At 42.7% G+C, this 24,572-nt stretch overlaps 1 protein-coding gene across 1 annotated transcript in view; it reads left to right on the top strand.

Annotated features, from left to right (window-relative positions):
* Positions 1–24,300, top strand: part of PFN2 (profilin 2) — a 102,459-nt gene extending 78,159 nt beyond the window's left edge. The window contains exons 2-3 of the mRNA XM_077290769.1: positions 17,638–17,830; positions 21,522–24,300. Coding sequence (XP_077146884.1) covers positions 17,638–17,830; positions 21,522–21,619 — 291 coding nt within the window. The 3' untranslated portion in view covers positions 21,620–24,300. The remainder of the gene's footprint in view (positions 1–17,637; positions 17,831–21,521) is intronic.
* Positions 24,301–24,572: the final 272 nt, after the last annotated feature.

Below are 24,572 nucleotides of genomic sequence, written 5' to 3'. Positions count from 1 at the left end.
TTTTTTTTTTTTTTTTTAGAAGTGCATTTGAACAGCAAGGTGGATTCCTGTTGAGGGGAAATAGAGGGAAAAAAAAATTAATCTATAAATCTTCAGCATAGCGAGTGTGAGCAAGCTGAGTGTGACCTGAGTGTAAAGGTACCTTCACACTAAACGATATCGCTAGCAATCCGTGACGTTGCAGCGTCCTGGCTAGCGATATCGTTGTGTTTGACACGCAGCAGCGATCAGGATCCCGCTGTGAGATTGCTGGTCGTTGCTGAAAGTCCAGAACTTTATTTCGTCGCTGGATCTCCCGCTGACATCGCTGGATCGGTGTGTGTGACACCGATCCAGCGATGTCTTCACTGGTAACCAGGGTAAACATCGGGTTACTAAGCCCAGGGCCGCACTTAGTAACCCGATGTTTACCCTGGTTACCATTGTAAAAGTAAAAAAAACACATACTCAAATTCCAGTCCCCGGCGTCCGCTTCCCTGCACTCCTCCTGCATCCTGTGTAAGTGCCGGCCGTAAAGCAGAGCGGTGACGTAATTAATGTTGTTGGAGCATAATTATGACATGGTGCGGATATCTGAAACATGGCTGGATGAGAGCCATGACTGGGCTGTTAACTTGCAGGGCTATAGCCTGTTCAGAAATGACCGTACAGATAAGCGAGGGGGTGGGGTGTGTCTATATGTAAAATCATCCTTAAAACCCATCCTGCGTGATAATATAGGTGAATTTAATGAAAATGTAGAGTCCCTGTGGGTGGAAATAAGGGGAGGGGGAAAAATAATAAATAACTGATAGGGGTTTGTTATAAATCTCCAAAAATAATGGAAGCAATGGAGAATATCCTCGTAAAGCAAATAGATGAAGCTGCGACTCAAGGAGAAGTAATTATTATTATCAACTACCCTGAAATAGATTGGGGAACAGAAACCTGCAGTTCCAGCAAAGGTAATTGGTTTTTGACAACTATGAGAGACAATTACCTTTCACAACTGGTTCAGGACCCAACAAGAAGGGGGGGCACTGCTAGACCTAATATTAACCAACAGGCCAGACCGCATATCAAATATAAGAGTTGGGGGTCACTTGGGAAATAGTGATCACAAAATAAGTTTTCGTGTATCCTTTAATAAGATGTGTAGTAGAGGGGTGACAAGGACACTAAACTTCAGGAGGGCAAATTTCCAACGGATGAGAGAGGATGTTGGTGCAATTAACTGGGACGATATCCTGAGACATAAAAATACACAAAGAAAATGGGAGACGTTTATTAGCATCCTGGATAGGACCTGTGCACAGTATATACCGTATGGGAATAAACATACTAGAAATAGGAGGAAACCAATATGGCTAAATAAAGCTGTAAGGGACGCAATAAGTGACAAAAAAGAAAGCATTTAGAAAATTAAAGGAAGTAGGCAGTGATGAGGCATTAAATAAATACAGAAAATTAAATAGATTCTGTAAAGCAAATCAAGGCAGCAAAGATTGAGACAGAAAGACTCATTGCCAGAGAGAGTAAAAATAATCCCAAAATATTCTTTAACTACATAAATAGTAAGAAATAAAAAAATGATAGTGTTGGCCCCCTTAAAAATAGTCTGGGTGAAATGGTGGATGAGGATGAGGAAAAAGCCAATATGCTAAATGACTTTTTTTCATCAGTATTTACAAAAGAAAATCCCATGGCAGACAAAATGACTAGTGATAAAAATTCCCAATTAAATGTCACCTGCTTAATCCAGCAGGAAGTATGGCGGCGTCTAAAAATCACTAAAATTGACAAATCTCCGGGCCCGGATGGGATACACCCCCGAGTACTGCAGGAACTAAGTACAGTCATTGATAGACCATTATTTTTAATCTTTAAAGACTCCATAATAACAGGGTCTGTACCACAGGACTGGCGTATAGCAAATGTGGTGCCAATATTCAAAAAGGGGACAAAAACTGAACTCGGTAATTATAGTGTCAGGCAGCTGCTACAAAGGCAAATAAAATAATGGGATGCATTAAAAGAGGCATAGATGCTCATGAGGAGAACATAATTTTACCTCTATACAAGTCACTAGTTCGACCACACTTAGAATACTGTGCACAGTTCTGGTCTCCGGTGTATAAGAAAGACATAGCTGAACTGGAGCGGGTGCAGAGAAGAGCGACCAAGGTTTTTAGAGGACTGGGGGGTCTGCAATACCAAGATAGGTTATTACACTTGGGGCTATTTAGTTTGGAAAAACGAAGGCTAAGGGGTGATCTTATGTTAATGTATAAATATATGAGGGGACAGTACAAAGACCTTTCTGATCATCTTTTTAATCATAGACTGGTGACAGGGAGAAAAGAAGGTTTAAGCATAATAACAGACGCGGATTCTTTACTGTAAGAGCAGTGACTATGGAACTCTCTGCCGTATGATGTTGTAATGAGTGATTCATTGCTTAAATTTAAGAGGGGACTGGATTCCTTTCTGGAAAAGTATAATGTTACAGGGTATATACAGTAGATTCCTTGATAGGGCGTTGATCCAGGGAACTAGTCTGTTTTTTTTGCCTTCCTCTGGATCACCATGTTAGGGCATGTTAGGTTAGGCTATGGGTTGAACTAGATGGACATACAGTCTTCCTTCAACCTTAATAACTATGTAACCAGCTCAGGATTTTGGTCAGACGTTTGTCTCTTGGACTGCCACATATACAGTTGTGGCCAAAAGTATTGACACCCCTGCAATTCTGTCAGATAATACTCAGTTTCTTCCTGAAAATGATTGCAATCACAAATTCTTTGGTATTATCTTCATTTAATTTGTCTTAAATGAAAAAACACAAAAAGAATGGTCCTAAAGCCAAATTGGATATAATTCCACACCAAACATAAAAAAGGGGGTGGACAAAAGTATTGGAACTGTTTGAAAAATCACATGATGCTTCTCTAATTTGTGTAATTAACAGCACCTGTAACTTACCTGTGGCACCTAACAGGTGTTGGCAATAACTAAATCACACTTGCAGCCAGTTGACATGGATTAAAGTTGACTCAACCTCTGTCCGGTGTCCTTGTGTGTACCACATTGAGCATGGAGAAAAGAAAGAAGACCAAAGAACTGTCTGAGGACTTGAGAAACCAAATTGTGAGGAAGCATGAGCAATCTCAAGGCTACAAGTCCATCTCCAAAGACCTGAATGTTCCTGTGTCTACCGTGCGCAGTGTCATCAAGAAGTTTAAAGCCCAAGGCACTGTGGCTAACCTCCCTAGATGTGGACGGAAAAGCAAAATTGACAAGAGATTTCAACGCAAGATTGTGTGGATGTTGGATAAAGAACCTCGACTAACATCCAAACAAGTTCAAGCTGCCCTGCAGTCCGAGGGTACAAGAGTGTCAACCCGTACTATCCGTCGGCGTCTGAATGAAAAGGGACTGTATGGTAGGAGACCCAGGAAGACCCCACTTCTTACCCCGAGACATAAAAAAGCCAGGCTGGAGTTTGCCGAAACATACCTGAAAAAGCCTAAAACGTTTTGGAAGAATGTTCTCTGGTCAGATGAGACAAAAGTAGAGCTTTTTGGGCAAAGGCATCAACATAGAGTTTACAGGAGAAAAAAAGAGGCATTCAAAGAAAAGAACACGGTCCCTACAGTCAAGCATGGCGGAGGTTCCCTGATGTTTTGGGGTTGCTTTGCTGCCTCTGGCACTGGACTGCTTGACCGTGTGCATGGGATTATGAAGTCTGAAGACTACCAACAAATTTTGCAGCATAATGTAGGGCTCAGTGTGAGAAAGCTGGGTCTCCCTCAGAGGTCATGGGTCTTCCAGCAGGACAATGACCCAAAACACACTTCAAAAAGCACTAGAAAATGGTTTAAGAGAAAGCACGGGAGACTTCTAAGGTGGCCAGCAATGAGTCCAGACCTGAATCCCATAGAACACCTGTGGAGAGATCTAAAAATGGCAGTTTGGAGAAGGCACCCTTCAAATATCAGGGACCTGGAGCAGTTTGCCAAAGACGAATGGTCTAAAATTCTAGCAGAGCATTGTAAGAAACTCATTGATGGTTACCGGAAGTGGTTGGTCGCAGTTATTTTGGCTAAAGGTTGTGCAACCAAGTATTAGGCTGAGGGTGCCAATACTTTTGTCTGGCTCATTTTTGGAGTTGTGTGTGAAATGATCAATGTTTTGCTTTTTGCTTCATTCTCTTTTGTGTTTTCATTTAAGACAAACTAAATGAAGATAATAATACCAAAGAATTTGTGATTGCAATCATTTTCAGGAAGAAACTGAGTATTATCTGACAGAATTGCAGGGGTGTCAATACTTTTGGCCACAACTGTAATTGATGTTCGGATATTTTTCCAGACCAGTATGTGTTGCATATTTCATCCATGAAAACCATGAATGGAACGTGTATAAAGAACAGAATGTCTCAATGATATCTTGATCTTTAATGGATAAAATGGAAATCTGCCTGTGAAAACCAACAGCTTTGCATTTTACTTGTTAAAAATCCTTCCGTTCTCAAGAGTGGAGAGACTTTTAACTATATTCACTGCTAATTGCCTAGGTTACTGCCCACCACCAGAGTCTAGCGGCGGTGGCCAAACATACATTGTGCTTACAAGCTTTCCATTACAGCTTGTAATCGCTGCTCTAAACCTGTCTGGAGTTCGTTGTTGGCTCCTGACCCTGATCGGCTTCAGTGCCTCTGGGATTCCAAAGACAAAGCTATTCCCATGTAACAACATCAGAGCCTGTACAGTGTGGGCCATGAGCAATGATGCCGCTGGTTTACGTGGTCAAGCAAGCAGGAGCGCACTGGCCCTTTTTAAGCAGGAGGCAGAGGAACAGTGAGCTGCATATAATGCTCCATGCAGTTCATTATGGCCCCATAGATGCCCCATATAATGCTCCATGCAGTTCATTATGGCCCCATAGATGCCCCATATAATGCTCCATGCAGTTCTTTATGGCCCCATAGACGCTCCATACAGCATTGTGCCACATGTAATGCTGCTGCAATAAAAAAAAAAAAATCATACTCGTCTCTTGTCGCTGCCCGCTGCTCCTCAGCGTCCCGTCTCTCCGCACTGACTGTTCAGGCAGAGGGCGGCGCGCACACTAATACGTCATCGCACCCTCTGACCTGCACAGTCACTGCAAGAGGACGGGAAGATGGAGCGGCGCCCGGCGGATGGAACGCGGACAGGTGAATATGAAATACTCACCTGCTCCTGACGCTGTCCCTGCCTGTCCCATGGTACCGCAGCTTCGTGCCTGTGCGAGAAGGACCTGCCATGACATAACGGTCACATGACCGTGACGTCATGCCAGGTCCTTCTCGCTCAGGGCCTGTGATGACGTCGCAGTCACATGACCGTGACGTCATGGCAGGTCCTTCGCGCATACCATCCTTGCCACCGAAACCTGCCGGCGGAAGGTGAGTATATAATGATTTTTTTAATTTTTTTAATTATTTTTAACCTCTTAATCCCGTATGACGTACTATCCCGTCAAGGTGACCTGGGACTTAATTCCGGGTGACGGGATAGTACGTCATACGCGATCGGCCGCGCTCACGGGGGGAGCGCGGCCGATCGCGGCCGGGTGTCAGCTGCCTATCGCAGCTGACATCCGGCACTATGTGCCAGGAGCGGTCACGGACCGCCCCCGGCACATTAACCCCCGGCATACCGCGATCAAACATGATCGCAGTGTACCGGCGGTATAGGGAAGCATCACGCAGGGAGGGGGCTCCCTGCGGGCTTCCCTGAGACCCCCGGAGCAACGCGATGTGATCGCGTTGCTCCGAGGGTCTCCTACCTCCTTCCTCGCTGCAGGTCCCGGATCCAAGATGGCCGCGGCATCCGGGTCCTGCAGGGAAAAGGAGGTGGCTTACCGAGTGCCTGCTCAGTGCAGACGCTGGTAAGCCTGCAGCCCTGTCAGTGAGATCGGTGATCTGACAGAGCGCTGTGCACACTATCAGATCATCGATCTGTGATGTCCCCCCTTGGGACAAAGTAAAAAAGTTTAAAAAAAAATGTTTCCACGTGTGTAAAAAAAATAAAAAAAAAATTCCTAAATAAATAATAAAAAAATATATATTATTCCCATAAATACATTTCTTTATCTAAATAAAAAACAAAACAATAAAAGTACACATATTTAGTATCGCCGCGTCCGTAACGACCCAACCTATAAAACTGCCCCACTAGTTAACCCCTTCAGTAAACACCGTAAGAAAAAAAGAGGCAAAAAACTCTTTACCATACCGCCGTACAAAAAGTGGAATAACACGCGATCAAAAAGACTGATATAAATAATCATGGTACCGCTGAAAACGTCATCTTGTCCCGCAAAAAACAAGCCGCCATACAGCATCATCAGCAAAAAAATAAAAAAGTTATAGTCCTGAGAATAAAGTGATACTAAAATAATAATTTTTTCTATAAAATAGTTTTTATCGTATAAAAGCGCCAAAACATAAAAAAATGATATAAATGAGATATCGCTGTAATCGTACTGACCCGTCGAATAAAACTGCTTTATCAATTTTACCAAACACGGAACGGTATAAACGCCTCTCCCAAAAGAAATTCATGAATAGCAGGTTTTTGGTCATTCTGCCTCACAAAAATCGGAATAAAAAGTGATCAAAAACGGTCACGTGTCCGAAAATGTTACCAATAAAAACATCAACTCGTCCCGCAAAAAACAAGACCTCACATGACTCTGTGCAGCAAAATGTGGAAAAATTATAGGTCTCAAAATGTGGAGACGCAAAAACTTTTCTGCTATAAAAAGCGTCTTTTAGTGTGTGACAGCTGCCAATCATAAAAATCCGATATAAAAAACGCTATAAAAGTAAATCAAACCCTCCTTCATCACCCCCTTAGTTAGGGAAAAATAATAAAATTAAAAAAATGTATTTATTTCCATTTTCCCATTAGGGCTAGGGTTAGGGCTAGGGTTAGGGTTAGGGCTAGAGTTCGGGTTGGGGCTAAAGTTAGGGTTAGGGTTAGGGCTAAGGTTAGGGTTAGGGTTGGAGGTAAAGTTAGGGTTAGGGTTGGGGCTAAAGTTAGGGTTAGGGTTTGAATTACATTTACGGTTTGGATTAGGGTTGGGATTAGAATTATGGGTGTGTCAGGGCTAGGGGTGTGGTTAGGGTTACCGTTGGGATTAGGGTTAGGGGTGTGTTTGGGTTAGGGTTTCAGGTAGAATTGGGGAGTTTCCACTGTCCAGGCACATCAGGGGCTCTCCAAACGCGACATGGCGTCCAATCTCAATTCCAGCCAATTCTGCGCTGAAAAAGTAAAACAGTGCTCCTTCCCTTCCGAGCTCTCCCGTGCGCCCAAAAAGGGGTTTACCCCAACATATGGGTTATCAGCGTACTCGGGACAAATTGAACAACAACTTCTGGGGTCCAAGTTCTCTTGTTAACCTTGGGAAAATTAAAAATTTGGGGGGCTAAAAATCGTTTTTGTGAGGAAAAAAAAAGATGTTTTATTTTCACGGCTCTGCGTTATAAACTGTAGTGAAACACTTGGGGGTTCAAAGTTCTCACAACACATCTAGATAAGTTCCTTTGGAGGTCTAGTTTCCAATATGGGGTTTCTTGTGGGGGGTTTGTACTGTTTGGGTACATCAGGGGCTCTGCAAATGCAACGTGACGGCTGCTGACCAATCCATTTAAGTCTGCATTCCAAATGGCGCTCCTTCCCTTCTGAGCTCTGTCATGCGCCCAAACAGTGGTTCCCCCCCCACATATGGGGTATCAGCGTACTCAGGACAAATTGGACAACAAATTTTGGGGTCCAATTTATTCTGTTACCCTTGTAAAAATACAAAGCTGGGGGCTAAAAAATCATTTTTGTGAAAAAAAAATATATATATATTTTCACGGCTCTGCGTTATAATCTGTAGTGAAACACTTGGGGGTTCAAAGCTCTCAAAACACATCTAGATAAGTTCCTTAGGGGGTCTACTTTCCAAAATGGTGTCACTTGTGGGGGGTTTCAATGTTTAGGCACATCAGGGGCTCTCCAAACGCAACATGGCGTCCCATCTCAATTCCAGTCAATTTTGCATTGAAAAGTCAAATGGCGCTCCTTCCCTTCCAAGCTCTGCCATGCGCCCAAACAATGGTTTACACCCACATATGGGGTATCAGCGTACTCAGGACAAATTGTACAACAACTTTGGGGGTCCATTTTCTCCTGTTACCCTTGGTAAAATAAAACAAATTGGAGCTGAATTAAATTTTGTGTGAAAAAAAGTTAAATGTTCATTTTTATTTAAACATTCCAAAAATTCCTGTGAAACACCTGAAGGGTTAATAAACTTCTTGAATGTGGTTTTGAGCACCTTGAGGGGTTCAGTTTTTAGAATGGTGTCACACTTGGGTATTTTCTATCATATAGACCCCTCAAAATGACTTCAAAGGTGATGTGGTCCCTAAAAAAAAAAATGGTGTTGTAAAAATGAGAAATTGCTGGTCAACTTTTAACCCTTATAACTCCGTCACAAAAAAAAATTTTGGTTCCAAAATTGTGCTGATGTAAAGTAGACATGTGGGAAATGTTACTTATGAAGTATTTTGCGTGACATATGTCTGTGATTTAAGGGCATAAAAATTCAAAGTTGGAAAATTGCGAAATTTTCAGTTTTCGCCAAATTTCCATTTTTTTCACAAATAAACGCAAGTTATATCGAATAAATTTTACCACTAACATGAAGTACAATATGTCATGAGAAAACAATGTCAGAATCGCCAAGATCCGTCAAAGCGTTCCAGAGTTATAGCCTCATAAAGGGACAGTGGTCAGAATTGTAAAAATTGGCCCGGTCATTAACGTGCAAACCACCCTCGGGGCTTAAGGGGTTAAACATTAGAAGTTTTTACTATTGACGCTGCATAGGCAGCATCAGTAGTAAAAACTTGGTCACACGGGGTTAATAGCGGCGTTAACGGAGTGAGTTACCCCCGGCATAACGCGGTCCGTTACCGCTGGCATTAACCCTGTGTGAGCGGTGACTGGAGGGGAGTATGGAGCGGGTGCAGGGCACTGACTGCAGGGAAGTAGGGAGGGACTAATTGGACTGTGGCCATCGCTGATTGGTCGCGGCAGCCATGACAGGCAGCTGGCGAGACCAATCAGCGTCTTGGATTCCATGACAGACAGAGGCCGCGACCAATGAATATCCGTGACAGAAAGAAAGACAGAAGGACAGACAGACGGAAGTGACCCTTAGACAATTATATAGTAGATACTGATCTGGTGGGTACTGCCTTAGGACCTTCACTATCTGTGGCAGAAGGTCGGCTGCTATACATAACTGGGCTCCTGCTGAAACTGCAGGGATTTGAGTGCACCGATACTCTGCATGTACCTTCTTAGTAGATATCGGCACTATTGTCAGTATTGTCTAAGTTAGACAAGGGGATGTGATACGTTTATCATAGCAGCTGGGCGCTTTATGTGACCTGGCATTATGTGACCTGGCATTATGATTGTTTTACACGTCCATATTGCATGTACGTGTTGTATCCATTTTTTTTTTCACAGCTACAACACATACCAATTTATAATCTATGGTGTTGTTCACATGTCCAATTTTTTTTTTCCGGTAATGCGGATGAGAATGGCCAATACTAGTCTATAGGTCCATAAAAAACACGTAGGGCACATAGATGACATCCGTGTTCAGTCCGTGTGCTGTACGTAGACAACATGGCAAAGGATAGGAGAAGCTTTGTAATTTATCCATCTATGAAAAACATTGACGCACTCATGGTGAAACGGACACACGGACCATACACCGATGCAAAAAAATAGCACTGGTGTCGTCATTTTCTATGTTTAAACACAAACGTATGAGTTAGGCTGCTTTCACACTAGCGTCGGTACGGGGCCGTCGCGCTGCGTCAGTCCGACGTACCGACGCATACTGTGAAGAAAATGCCCGACGTTGGCAGCGGAAGCAGTCTTAAGACGCTTCCGCTGCTTCATTGTAAGGTACGGGGAGGAGGGGGTGGAGTTTCGGCCGCGCATGCGCGGTAGGAAATGGCGGTCCCGACACACAAAAAAGTTACATGTAACTTTTTTGTGGCGGCGGTGCGCCAAAACACGACGCAACCGTCGCAATGCATCGCTAATAAGTCTATGGAGAAAAAACGCATCCTGCGGACAACTTTGCAGGATGCGTTTTTATCCACAACGACGCATTGCAACGTGCAGTGCACGACGCTAGTGTGAAAGTAGCCTTCGACGTAATAGAGATGTCTTGTAGTGTATTATGTAAGCCTTTTCGCTTATAAAAGTTTAATACACCCAGAAAGACTAAAGAAGAGGAAAAAAATTTTTTTTCCTGTAATATTAGAGGGTTAACCAGTACTGGATAACCCCTCCACTGTCCACCATAAAATTCATACGTTCCCCCGTGGACAAGTGCAGCTCCTCGCGCTGGTCTCTGGCAGTGACGTAACCAGGGCTGTGGAGTCGGAAAGCCAAACCTCTGACTCCCCAATTTCCCTGACCCCAACCCCATAGCACGGGTCACAACTGAGCATGTATATAAAGTGCAGCAGAGATTCAACTAAAAGCCTGGATCCTTTGATCAGGAACAGAACAGACCTTTATAGGACATTTCATAACTTTCCCAAATTATTAAGAACATTTTACAGCACATCCTGCACTGTACCCAATTTATTATATATTTTAGGAGGCTGTCTATTTTATAGCGACTCCGCCACTTTGGATGTAACAATGTCTCTTTACAGTTGCAGTATTCAGGATTCTGTTATGATGGAATGGTAAAGGCTGCAGCTGATCACCAGCTGCCGATCAGCTGCAGTGGTGACATGACCTCCAAGAGGGTGGCACTGGTCCAAGGAGAGCGTATGCAGATTTTGTATTTTATAATGGATAGTTGATCAGTTAAGTTGTCTTTATGTAAAACGTTGATACAGTAGATTGAAGTGTGCGTGTGTCTGTATATGTGTATACACACACCTCGCCATATATCAACATTGGGCATAAAATACAATTTGATATTTATTAATCATAAATATATAATTTAACCGATATATGAATGCTAAGCTACATTTAAAAACCATATGTAGAAAAGGAATATACGGCACTCCTGCTGAGTGATTCTGGTGCCCGTGTAGGGTTTCAACCCGTAATCCAATAGTAGCAATAATCCTAGCACTCAGATAGTTCGGACGTATAACAGATTTATTGGCAAGCCAAACCGGATAAGAACTTGCCCAATTTCCCACAAGTTGTCAATGGACCCAAATGGTAATACCCTAGACATTAGGATATGTTCTCATTAAAATGCGCACATTAATTTCATCCTTCATGTAGCCATATTTAGTTTGGATGGCTCATCTATTGATCGTATTATAACATTTGCTGATTCTTTCTCTTTTTGGTCCGGCCTTCATTACGATAGTCTTTTGGGACCTCGCTCCAGATCCCTTACGATATCCTTTTTGACCTGTCCGAATTCTTTGTTATAATGTGTACTTTTGGAGGGTGTATCCTTTGTGATTTTGAAAAATTACTTTGATGCCTTTGACTGTATCTTGCATTGTTACTCGTCACAAATGGCGGAACTACTTGTCACACACTTTTGATTTTTATTTATTTTGTGATCTTGTCAATTACTGTTACTCTTTTGGTATATTTCACACCGTTCTGATGAAGGTCTAAACAGACCAAAGCGTTAAATTGTTGATTGCCAATAGATCTGTCATACTTTCAAACTAGAACATCCAATTCCACCAAATGATTTCTATCATAAATAGATCACTCTAATAACATATAGAACAAAAGGGATTTCCAAATAGGGAAAAAAAACCAATAAGAGTGTTTATAACAAATATATAAATTTATTAGATCATAAAATACAAAAATTACACATAATATAAAGCAGGGTAGGGCTAGTCATACAGGATACAGAGCCCGGCTGACCACATATAACAATTAAAAGCTGATGGCAAAAAACAAAATCAAAATAAAAAATAAATCAGAGTAAAAAGTACCAAAATTATCTTAAAGTGCCATAATTAAAGAAACTATACTAAGCAGCATAGGTATATAAAGGAATATATTAGCCTGGCACAGCTAGCGTGGAGCTCTAGATACAAAGTGCCGTAGTGCAGGATGCAGCAAAGGTTTGAACCTAGGAACGTGGAGAAACTGTGCTAAGCAGCATAGGTATATGGAGGCATAAATTAGCCTGATACATCTAACGTGAAGCTCTAGATACAAAGTGCCATAGTGCAAAAATGCAGCAAAGGTTTGAACCCAGGAACAACACTAACAAATGTACTTAAGGCTGTTTAGTATAGCATAGAAATATTACCTAGAGTGGAATGTGGATGCCGGGCCCCAGCCTGTCGCCTCAACGCGCGTTTCGCCGATCTTCGTCAGGAGGTTTCTTTAATTATTGCACTTTAAGATAATTTTGTCGACGGCCGTTTCGCGCTGCCTGCGCTTCAACGGGTCCGATGGGACCGCAGGCAGCGCGAAACGGCCGTCGTCCCTCCATTGTATCTCCCTGCCATGCTCTGCTTTTTATTGTAAAGCCACTTTAATAAAGACCGGACTCAACACACGGATGGTGAGTGCTCTTCCTTTTCTTTTATTTGTTCATGTGGATCAGCTATTTTCTGAATGAGCACCCTTGGTCCGTGGTGGTAGCAACTTACGCTCCCAAGCCGAAGGGAGGTGAAACAGGAATCTCAGGCTGAATAGTGCGCACGTCTTTTGTTTTTTTGTTTTTTTTTAATATCACAAGTGCTGGGGGCCTGAGTGACGAGAGGGGAGTATGTCATTATTATTTTTTAATTGCAGCAACAGCATATGGGTCAAATATCTCTATGGAGCATCTTATGGGGCCATAATCAGCATTTGTGCAGCATTATATGGGGCAAATATCTCTATGGGGCCCTTATTAACCTTTATGCAGCACTGTATGGGGCAAATGTGTCTATGGAGCATCTTATAGGGCCATTATTAACCTTTGTGCTGCATTATATGGGGCGTATTTTGTATGGAGCATCTTATGGGGCCATCATGAACTGTATGGAGCATTATATGGGGCTCCTGATTCAATATGGATATTCAAAAACACTTATCCTATGGATATCTCAATTAATTTTACTTTTATTGCTATCTATTTTTATTTTTTTAAATTTACCGGTAGCTGCTGCATTTCCTACCCTAGGCTTATCCTTGAGTCATTAAGTTTCCCAGTTTTTTGTTTTTTTTTGGGGCAAAATTAGGGGTCTCGGCTTATACTCGGGTCGGCTTATACTCGAGTATATACTGTACTTAGTCGCCGCTGGGCTGCGATTCGCTGATGAGTGAGGATAGGAGCACTGACACTCCGCTCCTGATCACAGCAGAGCTGGAGCCGAGTGTCATTAGCATATCGCATCCGATGATACGCACTACTGTGATTACAGCCTAAAAAGCCGACTCCTCCTCATGGGTCAGCTGATCATGTGTTTATTGGCATCAAGAAAGAGGAATGAGCCGCTTCTCAATTCTCAGGAGAAGATCCAATTTTTTTCAAGCAGCCGTGCTCAATGCTTAGTTTCCCCACTCCCTCCACCATAGCGCACATCTGGATGTATTGGGTCTTTCCTAATACACAAGATCATTGGTGGGATCCATTAAGCGTTCTGTAAAGCCAGTGACCAGGACCAAATGCAGTAGATGCCAGGTAAACCACAACATGTGGTGTCAATATGGATTCCTTACTGGCCACCAGCAATGGCACAAGTAGGTGTCCAGTGAGGCCTGGCCAAATGACCCTCTGCACCTTAGATATCTTGTAAGTTACCATGAACCCCTTTTTCTTTTTTTCTTTATAAGCGATGTTAAAAAAAAAAAAAAAATTGGCAATAACCCAACAGCACAACATATGATTAGGTATCTTATTTGGGGGTCCACTCCACTCTCATGGTGTAATAGTACGGTTGTCTGCCTTACTCCACATTTTGCTTGATGCTTATGCTGGTAATTCACTCAACACTTTTTCCATTTTTCCTTTCCTGTCCAATTAGTCATAAATTAATTGTGTTTTTTTTTTTGTTTGTTTGTTTGTTTTTAAATCTTAAGTGACCCGGTGTCACGTCATCTTATGGGTCAGCACTACAGTCCTAGATTAGGCAGCAATCTCTACCTGCATGTGGCAATGGGCTTACACGAGACCGACCTTCATGGGCTGTGAATGCTGATGACTTAAGGTACCGTTACACTAAACGACTTACCAACGATCACGACCAGCGCTACGACCTGGCCGAGATCGTTGGTAAGTCGTGTGGTCGCTGGGGAGCTGTCACACAGACAGCTCTCTCCAGCGACCAATGATCAGGGGAATGACTTCGGCATCGATGAAACTGTCTTCAACGATGCCGAAGTCCCCCTGCAGCACCCGGGTAACCAGGGTAAACATCGAGTTACTAAGTGCAGGGCCGCGCTTAGTAACGCGATATTTACCCTGGTTACCATTGTAAAAGTTAAAAAAAAAAAAAACCAGTACATACTCACATTCTGATGTCTGTCACGTCCCCCGGCGTCCACAGGGTTAAAACTGCTTTCGGCAGGAGCGCTGGTAATGCACGCGCTGCTGCCGAGAGCTTCCCTGCACTGAATGTGTCAGCGCCGGCCGTAAAGCAGAGCACAGCGGTGACGCTCTGCTTTACGGCTGGCGCTGACAGTCAGTGCAGGGAAGCTCTTGGCAGCAGCGCGTGCATTAGCAGCGCTCCTGCCGAAAGCAGTTTTAACCCTGTGGACGCCGGGGGACGTGACAGACATCAGAATGTGAGTATGTACTGGTTTTTTTTTTTAACTTTTACAATGGTAACCAGGGTAAATATCGGGTTACTAAGCGCGGCCCTAGTAACCCGATGTTTACCCTGGTTACAAGTGAACACATCGCTGGATCAGCGTCACACACGCCGATCCAGCGATGACAGCGGGTGATCAGCGACCAAAAAATGGTCCTGATCATTCCCCAACGACCAACGATCTCCCAGCAGGGGCCTGATCGTTGGTTGCTGTCACACATAATGAGATCGTTAGCGGGATCGTTGCTACGTCACCAAAAGCGTGACGTTGCAACGATATCGTTATGTGTGACTCAGCCTTTATTGTAGAGGAATGGTTTCTATTGTGGCCCAATTATTCCAGTCGCCCCATGATTAGTTCTGTGACATTTAGCTGTCAGTGGAGCTCGTGCCCAGCGCTGTGAAGTTGGCGTGCCAGGACCGTCTTGTTACTACCTTCCTGCTATAAGAAACCGCTCCGACCCTTAGGCTTGTATGCTAGAAGAGTACATAGACATGGACCCCCCAAGCACAAAAATGCCCAAAGGACGTGCTGTGCCCAAATATTGTGGCCAGAACCCCAGTGTGTGCTAAACTGAGGTTGTTTTTTTTTTTTTTTTTCACCCCCAGTATGGGTTTCTGAATGTTTTCGTCCCCAAATACCAGGTAAAAAGTGCACACAAACCCTCACCCGTTGTTTTAAATGGGAGATCCATGTTTTTCATACGATGGGCCATTTTTCTGTCTACGGTAAATTTTTGCTAACCACTTTAGGTGATGTGTCCTTTATTGATTTGGTTTCCTTTTCTAACTCTGTACGACCTGTCTGTGGGATAACTTTATTCTCTAGGGCCGGTATAAACTGCCCCCAGGACCTCTGTGTGCCCTAACTGGACATATGGACAGAGGTTCTCCCCAGGTGAGCTCCCCGCACCCCTGGCAGCAGCTCATTTAGCCCGTGTCCCGCCGGCCCTTTCCCTGTAGCTCATGAATGCGTTAGTGCCTTGTGAAAGTATTCGGCTCCCTGGAACTTTTCAACCTTTTCCCACACATCATGCTTCAAACATAAAGATACCAAATGTAAATTTTTGGTGAAGAATCAACAAGAAGTAAAATACAATTGTGAAGTTGAATGAAATTTATTGGTTATTTTAAATTTTTGTGGAAATTCAAAAACTGAAAAGTGGGGCGTGCAATATTATTCGGCCTCTTTATCTTAATACTTTGTTGTGCCCCCTTTTGCTGCGATTACAGCTGCAAGTCACTTGGGGTATGTCTCTATCAGTTTTGTACATCGAGAAACTGAAATTCTTGCCCATTCTTCCTTGGCAAACAGCTCGAGCTCAGTGAGGTTTGATGGAGATCGTTTGTGAACAGCAGTTTTCAGCTCTTTCCACAGATTCTCGATTGGATTGAGGTCTGGTCTTTGACTTGGCCATTCTAACACCTGGATACGTTTGTGAACCATTCCATTGTAGATTTTGCTTTGTTTGAGATCATTGTCTTGCTGGAAGACAAATCTCCGTGCCGGTCTCAGGTCTTTTGCAGACTCCAACAGGTTTTCTTCAAGAATGGTCCTGTTTTTGGCTCCATCATCTTCCCATCAATTTTAACCATCTTCCCTGTCCCTGCTGAAGAAAAGCAGGCCCAAACCATGATGTTTCCATCACCCTGTTTCACAGTGGGGATGATGTGTTCAGGGTGATGGGCTGTGCTGTCTTTACACCAAACATATTGTTTGGCATTGTTGCCAAAAAGTTCGATTTTGGTTTCATCTGACCAGAGCACCTTCTTCCACATGTTTGGTGTGTCTCCCAGGTGGCTTGTTGGAAACTTTAAATGACTTTTTATGGATATCTTTGAGAAATGGCTTTCTTCTTGCCACTCTTCCATAAAGGCCAGATTTGTACAGTGTACGACTGATTGTTCTCCTATGGACAGACTGTCCCACCTCAGCTGTAGATCTCTGCAGTTCATCCAGAGTGATCATGGGCCTCTTGGCTGCATCTCCGAGATGAAAGTTTAGCGGGACGGCCGGGTCTTGGTAGATTTGCAGTGGTATGATACTCCTTCCATTTCAATATCATCGCTTGCACAGTGCTCCTTGGGATGTTTAAAGTTTTGGAAATCATTTTGTATCCAAATCCAGCTTTAAACTTCTCCACAACAGTATCACGGACCTGCCTGTTGTGTTCCTTGGTGTTCATGATGCTCTGTGCTTCAAACAGAACCCTGAGACTGTCACAGAGCAGGTGCATTTATATGGAGACTTGATTACACACAGGTGGATTATATTTATCATCATTAGGCATGAAGGACAACATTGGATCATTCAGAGATCCACAATGAACTTCTGGAGTGAGTTTGCTGCATTGAAAGTAAAGGGACCAAATAATATTGCACGCCCCACTTTTCAGTTTTTGAATTTCAAAAAAAATTTAAAATAACCAATAAATTTCGTTCAACTTCATTATTATGTTCCACTTGTTGTTGATTCTTCACCAAAAATTTACATTTGGTATCTTTATGTTTGAAGCATGATATGTGGGAAAAGGTTGAAAAGTTCCAGAGGGCTGAATACTTTCGCAAGGCACTGTACCTGTATGGCAGCAGAAACGTGACTATGTGCGGTCCCTGATGCCGGCAGCTCTCCGCCCCAGGTCCCCATAATGTGTACTTTTTTTGGGTGGCAGACTGTTTTTAATCTCTTTTTATGGCTTTGCTCTGTTCTTTTACGAAACCTTGAATAGCTCAAGTCAGAAATTAATAATTGTTTTTGTGTTTTTTCCCTCCTTAAACTCCAGCCTGCTGAAATAGATGTGCTGATAGGAAAGGACAGAGAAGGATTCTTCACTAATGGCCTAACTGTTGGAGGAAAGAAGTGCTCGGTGATCAGAGACAGCCTGTATATTGAAAATGATTACACAATGGACATCAGGACAAAAAGTCAAGGTGGAGAACCAACATACAACATTGCTGTAGGCAGAGCTGTCAGAGGTGAGACTGATGGGCTTGGTGGGGACTGCTTGTGTCATGTAGTCCTTGAAATGCCTTTTTATCCATGGTCCTTATACGTAAAGAGGAAAGCATGAGTTCCCAAAAATAGATGCGTAACACACTAATAAAAAGCCGGCAAAATCCCCACGTGTCAGGGAAGCCTAAAACTGGTTGTCACTAGACTTGGAGGACCTGTCGGAAGGTGAAAAGTGGCCAGTTTTTGTTCCTAGTTTATTTCCCCTGACTGTTTCATTTGTGTTTTGTTTTTTTTTCTCTCAAACCCGCCATACAGTTCCAGAGAGATGGACCTTTTTTATTTAGTGTCTCTAATAAGGAGCTGTCATAACACAGCCTAGTGCTATGTGATTTATCGTATAGCCCTCGGAACAAAGTGATACTATGGGGCATTGTAGATTAGCAATTTTCTCATGCATGCTGTGTGTGGCTCTGATTTTGGGATCACACTCACTCATACAAGTCTATAGATGCGTATGAAACATTCGACTGCACTCAGATGTCGTCAGAGTGCAGTTTAATGTACATGGACAAAGACAATGGAGAAATGAAGTTCTCCTTCTCCGCACCTGTGCTGCGATTCTTATGTGAGAATGGGATCACATGAAAGTCTAACTCTAACAGAGTACGTGTCATTCGTGTTATCGGCCCTAGTCTTTCATGAGCAAATCAACGCTGTGTAAGAATACCCTTTACTAATGACCATACATATTAGCACTAAATGAAAGCCTGTATCTCTAGAACTATACCGTGGTTTCCAAGAAAACTTTGAAAACTCCGAGGAGTAGCAAATAGAATGAGAGCAAAAACTGTCATCCATGTGCTCTGTATAACCCTGCCCACATTACAGATTGGCATATTTCTGCCTATGCACAGTGTGCACAGAGCTGCCAATCGGAGGCGTTGCTGTGGTTACACAGAGCTCAGCGTTCAGAGACGTACATCTGCAGCAGATAAGTGATTTTTTTTTTTAATCAAAACTGCAGCAAGCAGCTACATCACTGGAATCTGATCTTTGCCCTTACATCATTATTATGATGTTTTCAAAATATAACAATTTTATTAGATACAAAGATAAAGCATTGGAAATAGTGGGCATGTGATTGTATAGCAGAAAGACCAATAGGGGGAACCACAGCTAGGTGAAAAATGAATTATATGGCTTACAGTATATGGAGCAGACGAATGGCATCATATCGTGTGTAATATCAATAATGCTGAATTCATTCCTTTGTAGTAAACCTGAGGTAAAGTGATCTAGTGCAATAGATGGCATCATTGAATGGCTAAATATGATAGAATGTAATGCCATCAAAACAGTATGAAATCCACCAAGTGCATGTTGAAAGAAACAGGAGGAAGGATATACCTTGGCTACGCAGCGGCGCTGTGTCCGTGACGCGCGTTTCGTTTGAGTGTCATCATACTAAAGCTGCAACCCTTAAGTAGTTTTGCTAAACCAATCATATAACGTGTAGCTGTTTTCCAAAAAGAGAGGTTGCTGTTGATTGGCGCATGAAGCGCTGACGTTTACTGGAGGTCAGCATCACTGAGGGTGTTATCGGAAGGGGCCACAATGACAAGCGGTGCCACGGTCACACGACCTACCCGCCGCCAAGCGAGACGCGTCAGTGATACTGCACCTCAGCGTGCATGCTCACCAGCAAGCCCTGTATTGTGCAGCCTCTGAAAGAAAGGAAGGGGAGAGAGCGGGTACAACCCAATGGATCTAACAGAGGATCATATATATAGTGCATATCGAAGGAGGAAACGCTACATCCATTATAAGAATGATGATGATGATAATTGTAACATAAGGACACTTGTCAGTTACACAAATGAGAGTGCGACTGGTGCATGTAAAGTAAATACATGATTGAGGCTGTGAGCATAGCTTATAGTAAAGTGCAATGAGTGCATGTTTGTAGCAATAAATGCAAGTCTGAAGAGCTAAAAAGCCCAAGTGTGAAATAGATATACAGTACATTATAATAAAATGTGACGTGGGGAATGAACGTGTGCTGAAAATTAAATAAATGTGTAATATAAGCTGTGTTATATTGACAGATCAATGCATATATAAAATAATAGAATGGTACAAGAAAAATATATATGCATGTAGTGTATACCGTATTTTTGGACTATAAGAAGCACTTTCTTTTTCCTCCAAAAATGTGGAGGAAAATAGAGGAGAGTGCATCTTATAGTCCGGACTCACCTGCTCTGGCTGTGGTGGGGAGATGGGGGAGTGGCGGAGCAGAGGGTCACCGGAGGTAGGAGCCGGCTACTGCGGCTAACTCCTGTGCCTGCTCCTAAAGAGAAATGAATTTACACTGCTTTCCACGCCCGTGGTATCCTGGTATGCATGGACCCATCTTCATTCTGGTATAATTTTGCCTCCCATCCTGGTATGATTGGCCCTCATTTTTATCCTGGTGTGGCTGGCCCCATCCCCATCCTGGTATGCATGGCCCCAACAGAAAAACATTTAAAAAGAAAACCAAATCATTCCACTTGCCTTCCTCCGCTAACTCGCAGCGTCTTGTTCCAGTGCCAGCAGCTGCTTTATGCTTGTAAGCAGTGCATGGCAGGGACTTCATGCGCTGCTTGCAAACTGAAGAAACGCTGCCAGATTACTCCCTGCTCCCCACGCCGGGACTATGCGCTTGGAGGGCAGTCAGTTTTCATTGCTCTTCAGTAGCGAGCACAGTGTCAACCGCCGAGCGTTCACGTGTCGCCCGCTACTAAATGAATATTCGCTGCTCTCCACTCCCATGGGAAATGAATATTCATTCTCTTTAGTAGCTGAGACACCTGGCGGTTGCGGCTGACACTGTGCTCACTACTAAAGAGCAATGACTACTCACTGCCCTCCACGCACACAGACCCGGCGTGCAGAGCAGTGAGTATTCCGGCAGCTGTCCTCTGCTTGTAAGCAGTGCATGACGTCCCTGCCATGCGCTGCTTGCAAGCATAAAACAGCTGCTGGCATCGGAACAGGAAGCTGATGGGGCCCCACGCACCAGGATGGGGATGGGGTCCAATTATGCCAGGATACGGATAGGAGCCCTGCGCACCAGAATAAGGATGGGGCCATGCATTACAGCACGGAGATGAGGGACCATTCCTACCAGAATATGGGGATGGGGGGGGGGGGGCATGCATGCCAGGATCAGGGATATTAAGTACAGAATTGACCACACTTTTTGCTTCAATTTTTTTTTTCTAATTTTCTCCTCTAAAACCTAAGTACATTTTATGGTCCGGTGTGTCTTATAGTCCGAAAGATACGGTATATACTAGGTGAAGTGGGAACAAGAAGAAAAAGAACAAATGGAATGAGATGAATAGGGATGCACCAGACATATATTATAGAGTCCAAATGTGCAATGGATGGTAAAATGCTGATTGGCAGCTTTCTGCCTATGCACAGTGTAAACAGAAAGCTGCCAATCCGAGGTGTGGGCGGGGCTATACAGGGTTCGGCATTCAGAACCTGCTTGATCTGCAGAAAAGTGATTTTTATGAAAACTGCAGCAAGCAGCTCATTAAGTGCCACATCGCTGGTATCCGGTCTTTGCCCCTACATCATTATGCTCAGGTATTAAAAACTTGTTGACCGATTCCATTTAATAAGACTTATTTTTGTAACCCACTTTCTCTTTTTATTTTTCAGTCTTGGTCTTCGCAATGGGGAAAGAAGGAGTCCACGGAGGCGGCTTGAATAAAAAGGCGTTTGCAATGGCAAAATATTTGAGAGATATGGGATTCTAGCTGTTAGGCCAACTTATATTCTAGGGGGAAAATAAAAAAAAAAATTGCTACTAAACTTTCCTGTCTGAACAAAGCATCCTTTCATCTGGAAATTTTATTAGCAATAACTGGGGTGATGGGGGATGAACCTGTGTCTCCTTTGTATCCCTATTTAAGTGGGGAAAGTGTTATTTTTCTTTTTTTTTTCTTTTGATTTTTGTCTTTTCAAGCAATTTAGTTAATATGGCAGATTATGTCCTCGATGGGACAACCCAACCAGATGTTCTGTTAACTGCTTTCACCCTTCCTAAAGGCTTTGCCACTGAGCAGCATCTCCTGCCAGCCATCGCTGTGTCTCCCCCATCATCCAGCCTGTGGGGGGGTGGTTACAATTCGTCTTACGTTTATCCATTAATGTCCGCCCTAATTGTAGTCCCATAATGTGAACTGTGGCTTTAAATGTATTAAAGAACTCGTCATCCAGTTCCCTTCATACCATAGTGTCCGTCACATTGTATTTGGAATTTCTGTAGTAAACTGTGGACATGGGTCCCTGCTCAAGACCACTTGAGTACCGAATGTAAACTTGCCACAAATTGTACCTCAGCTAAGGAAGTTTCAGGCCTCTCTTCTAAAATACCAAGTACTTGACTCCAGTACAATCTGTTTGCTAAAGAGATTGGTGACCTATTTAATACCCAGTTTTTCCAGGAGATTTTCCCATTTTGTGCTGCTTTGCTACAAGCAAGAGGTATCTAGCACAGGCTTATGTTGTCTTAGAGGAGGTCTAGGCTTAGGAAAGTAAAGGCCTAGCATCTTACGTCTGCAGGACTGAACATGGGCTATAAAATATGTATATATGTATGGGATATATATATTATATACATACATACATACTGGGGTGAATGGCAGTGCACAGAAAAACGGCTGTAAAATAAAGCATGTTGATAAACCACTGGATCGTTTGCCTATTGAGTGGTTTGAGCATATACATAGCTCAGCTTTAGTCTTCCTTTGCTCAAACACAGGTGGATATACCTACAACACACACTAAATTCTAGGTCCACGTTCTCACGACTTCTTGTATCTTTTATTCTTTTTGGTGTGTTTCTGATTGATCCCTCCTATGATAAGTGCAGATCACGGTGCCGCCCTTACCGCTTTGGCATTGACCGCCGTGCTCGGAGGGAAGTGTTTTCAGTGCAATAACTCAGTTACACCCTTTTTATTCCACACTAGTATATGCCAAATCATATTTTTTTAAATAAGTTTTAAAGCCATTTGCTAAAATGTATTCCTTCATCGTGGTTGAGATGGGGGTAAATCTTTCTTTTTATTTTTAACTATAAGCTCCAGTTTATAAAAATCTTACACCCAGCACTGCAAAGGTTTTCATGGATGAGGAAGCGAACATGTGACTATAGAAGCGCCAGTATAAGAAGGTCTTTAATTGAGTCCCGTAAGAAGGAAGAGATTCGGGGATATCTTGATAACTTATTTCTCTTTCTGGACCTGCATAGTAAGCATTTGCCGCCTCGGGCGAGGGCCTGTATCGCAATGTTGACTAATCTATGTTCTGGTCTCCCTTTCCCTCCTAGAAATATCCATCTTCTTGTTTAGTTCTGTTGTGATCTTGTGACATTAGCGTAAATGACAGTGTCTCCTTTCCTGTCTGCCACATAGGATTTTTTTTTTTAGTGGAAGTTGGCTGATCGATGATCCTGCTGGATACTGCAAGAACTAGATTACATTCTTAACGTAAAACCAAGAAAGCTATTTAACACTAAAATTATAAAATCCTTCATTTTTGAAGGGGCCGTTGACACAGGCTCTTGGTCAGCTAGCTAAGTTTTTAGTTTTAAGGTTCTTTTTTTAATGTTAGGGAATATTGTTATTAAACCCTTTTTAATAATGTACAATATTGTGGTATAACTTTTTTTTTGTTCATTGGACCAATTGCAGCTACATATTTCCCAAGCGCTTAAAGGCTTAGTGTATCTTAAAGCAAACCAGTCACTATAAGGAGCTCTGTTGTGGGTTGCATCAGTATTAAGTTGCATATTTGACCAGGAGACGGGTGCATTGAGGTCATCATCACGAAGCGTCTCTGATGCAACTTTGTTTCCAGTTGAGCTCATCCAAACATTGGTCCAGGCCACAATATGGCCGCTTTATCGTCACGACTGGCCCATTTTAAAGAAGGAGCTGCCAGCTGTAGTGAAGTACTCCAGCTGATTTATATATATATATTTTTTTTGGGCTGGCTCTCCTAAGAGCAATGACATTGCTGCTTGATTCTCTTCATAGTTTTTAAAGGGTTGGTAGTCTGCAATAGTGCTGCTGATAAACCGTAACAGCAAATTAACAATTGGGGAAAGTTTGCTGCAGAATCAGTTCAGTACATTTTTTCCTCGTATTATTTGACACATGCATAACCTGGTGGTCAGTTAAATTCACTACTCACTGTCTAATTTAATAAATGGGGAAAAATATGCATTCTTTGTACTAAAGAATAGTAGATGGCATTCTTTAGAATGAACCCGGCTGTATTTGTGATAGCTTCATATGTATTCTGTGCCATATGACAAAACCAAGCCGTGAGATGGGTTTTAACTGACACAAGGTCTTACTTCTTCTGGAATGGCACTTCTGTAAAGATATTTTAGTATTTTGCTTCTGTTTTGTCTTGTGTATCATGTGAAGGAAGAAAAAAAAAAACTACACATTCATGTTAATTTGTCCATATCTTTCCCTGCACTTTTGTTACATCTGGGATACAGTCTAACTCATCTGATTTAATATGCATTTAAAAAAATGCCATAAACTATTAAAACACCTTGTTTACAGACAGATGAAATTAAAATTTATTCCAACCAAATTGTTGTCATCCTGATTTTTTATTTTTTATTTTTTAAATGTATTGTCGAATTGTTAATTGCTGTATTGAAGACCTTCCTCCTGTACTTCTAGATCT

Source organism: Ranitomeya variabilis, chromosome 2 (assembly GCF_051348905.1).
Source record: "Ranitomeya variabilis isolate aRanVar5 chromosome 2, aRanVar5.hap1, whole genome shotgun sequence".
In the NCBI taxonomy this organism is placed as follows: Eukaryota; Metazoa; Chordata; class Amphibia; order Anura; family Dendrobatidae; genus Ranitomeya; species Ranitomeya variabilis.
This window is presented reverse-complemented; position numbering and strand designations above follow the sequence as displayed.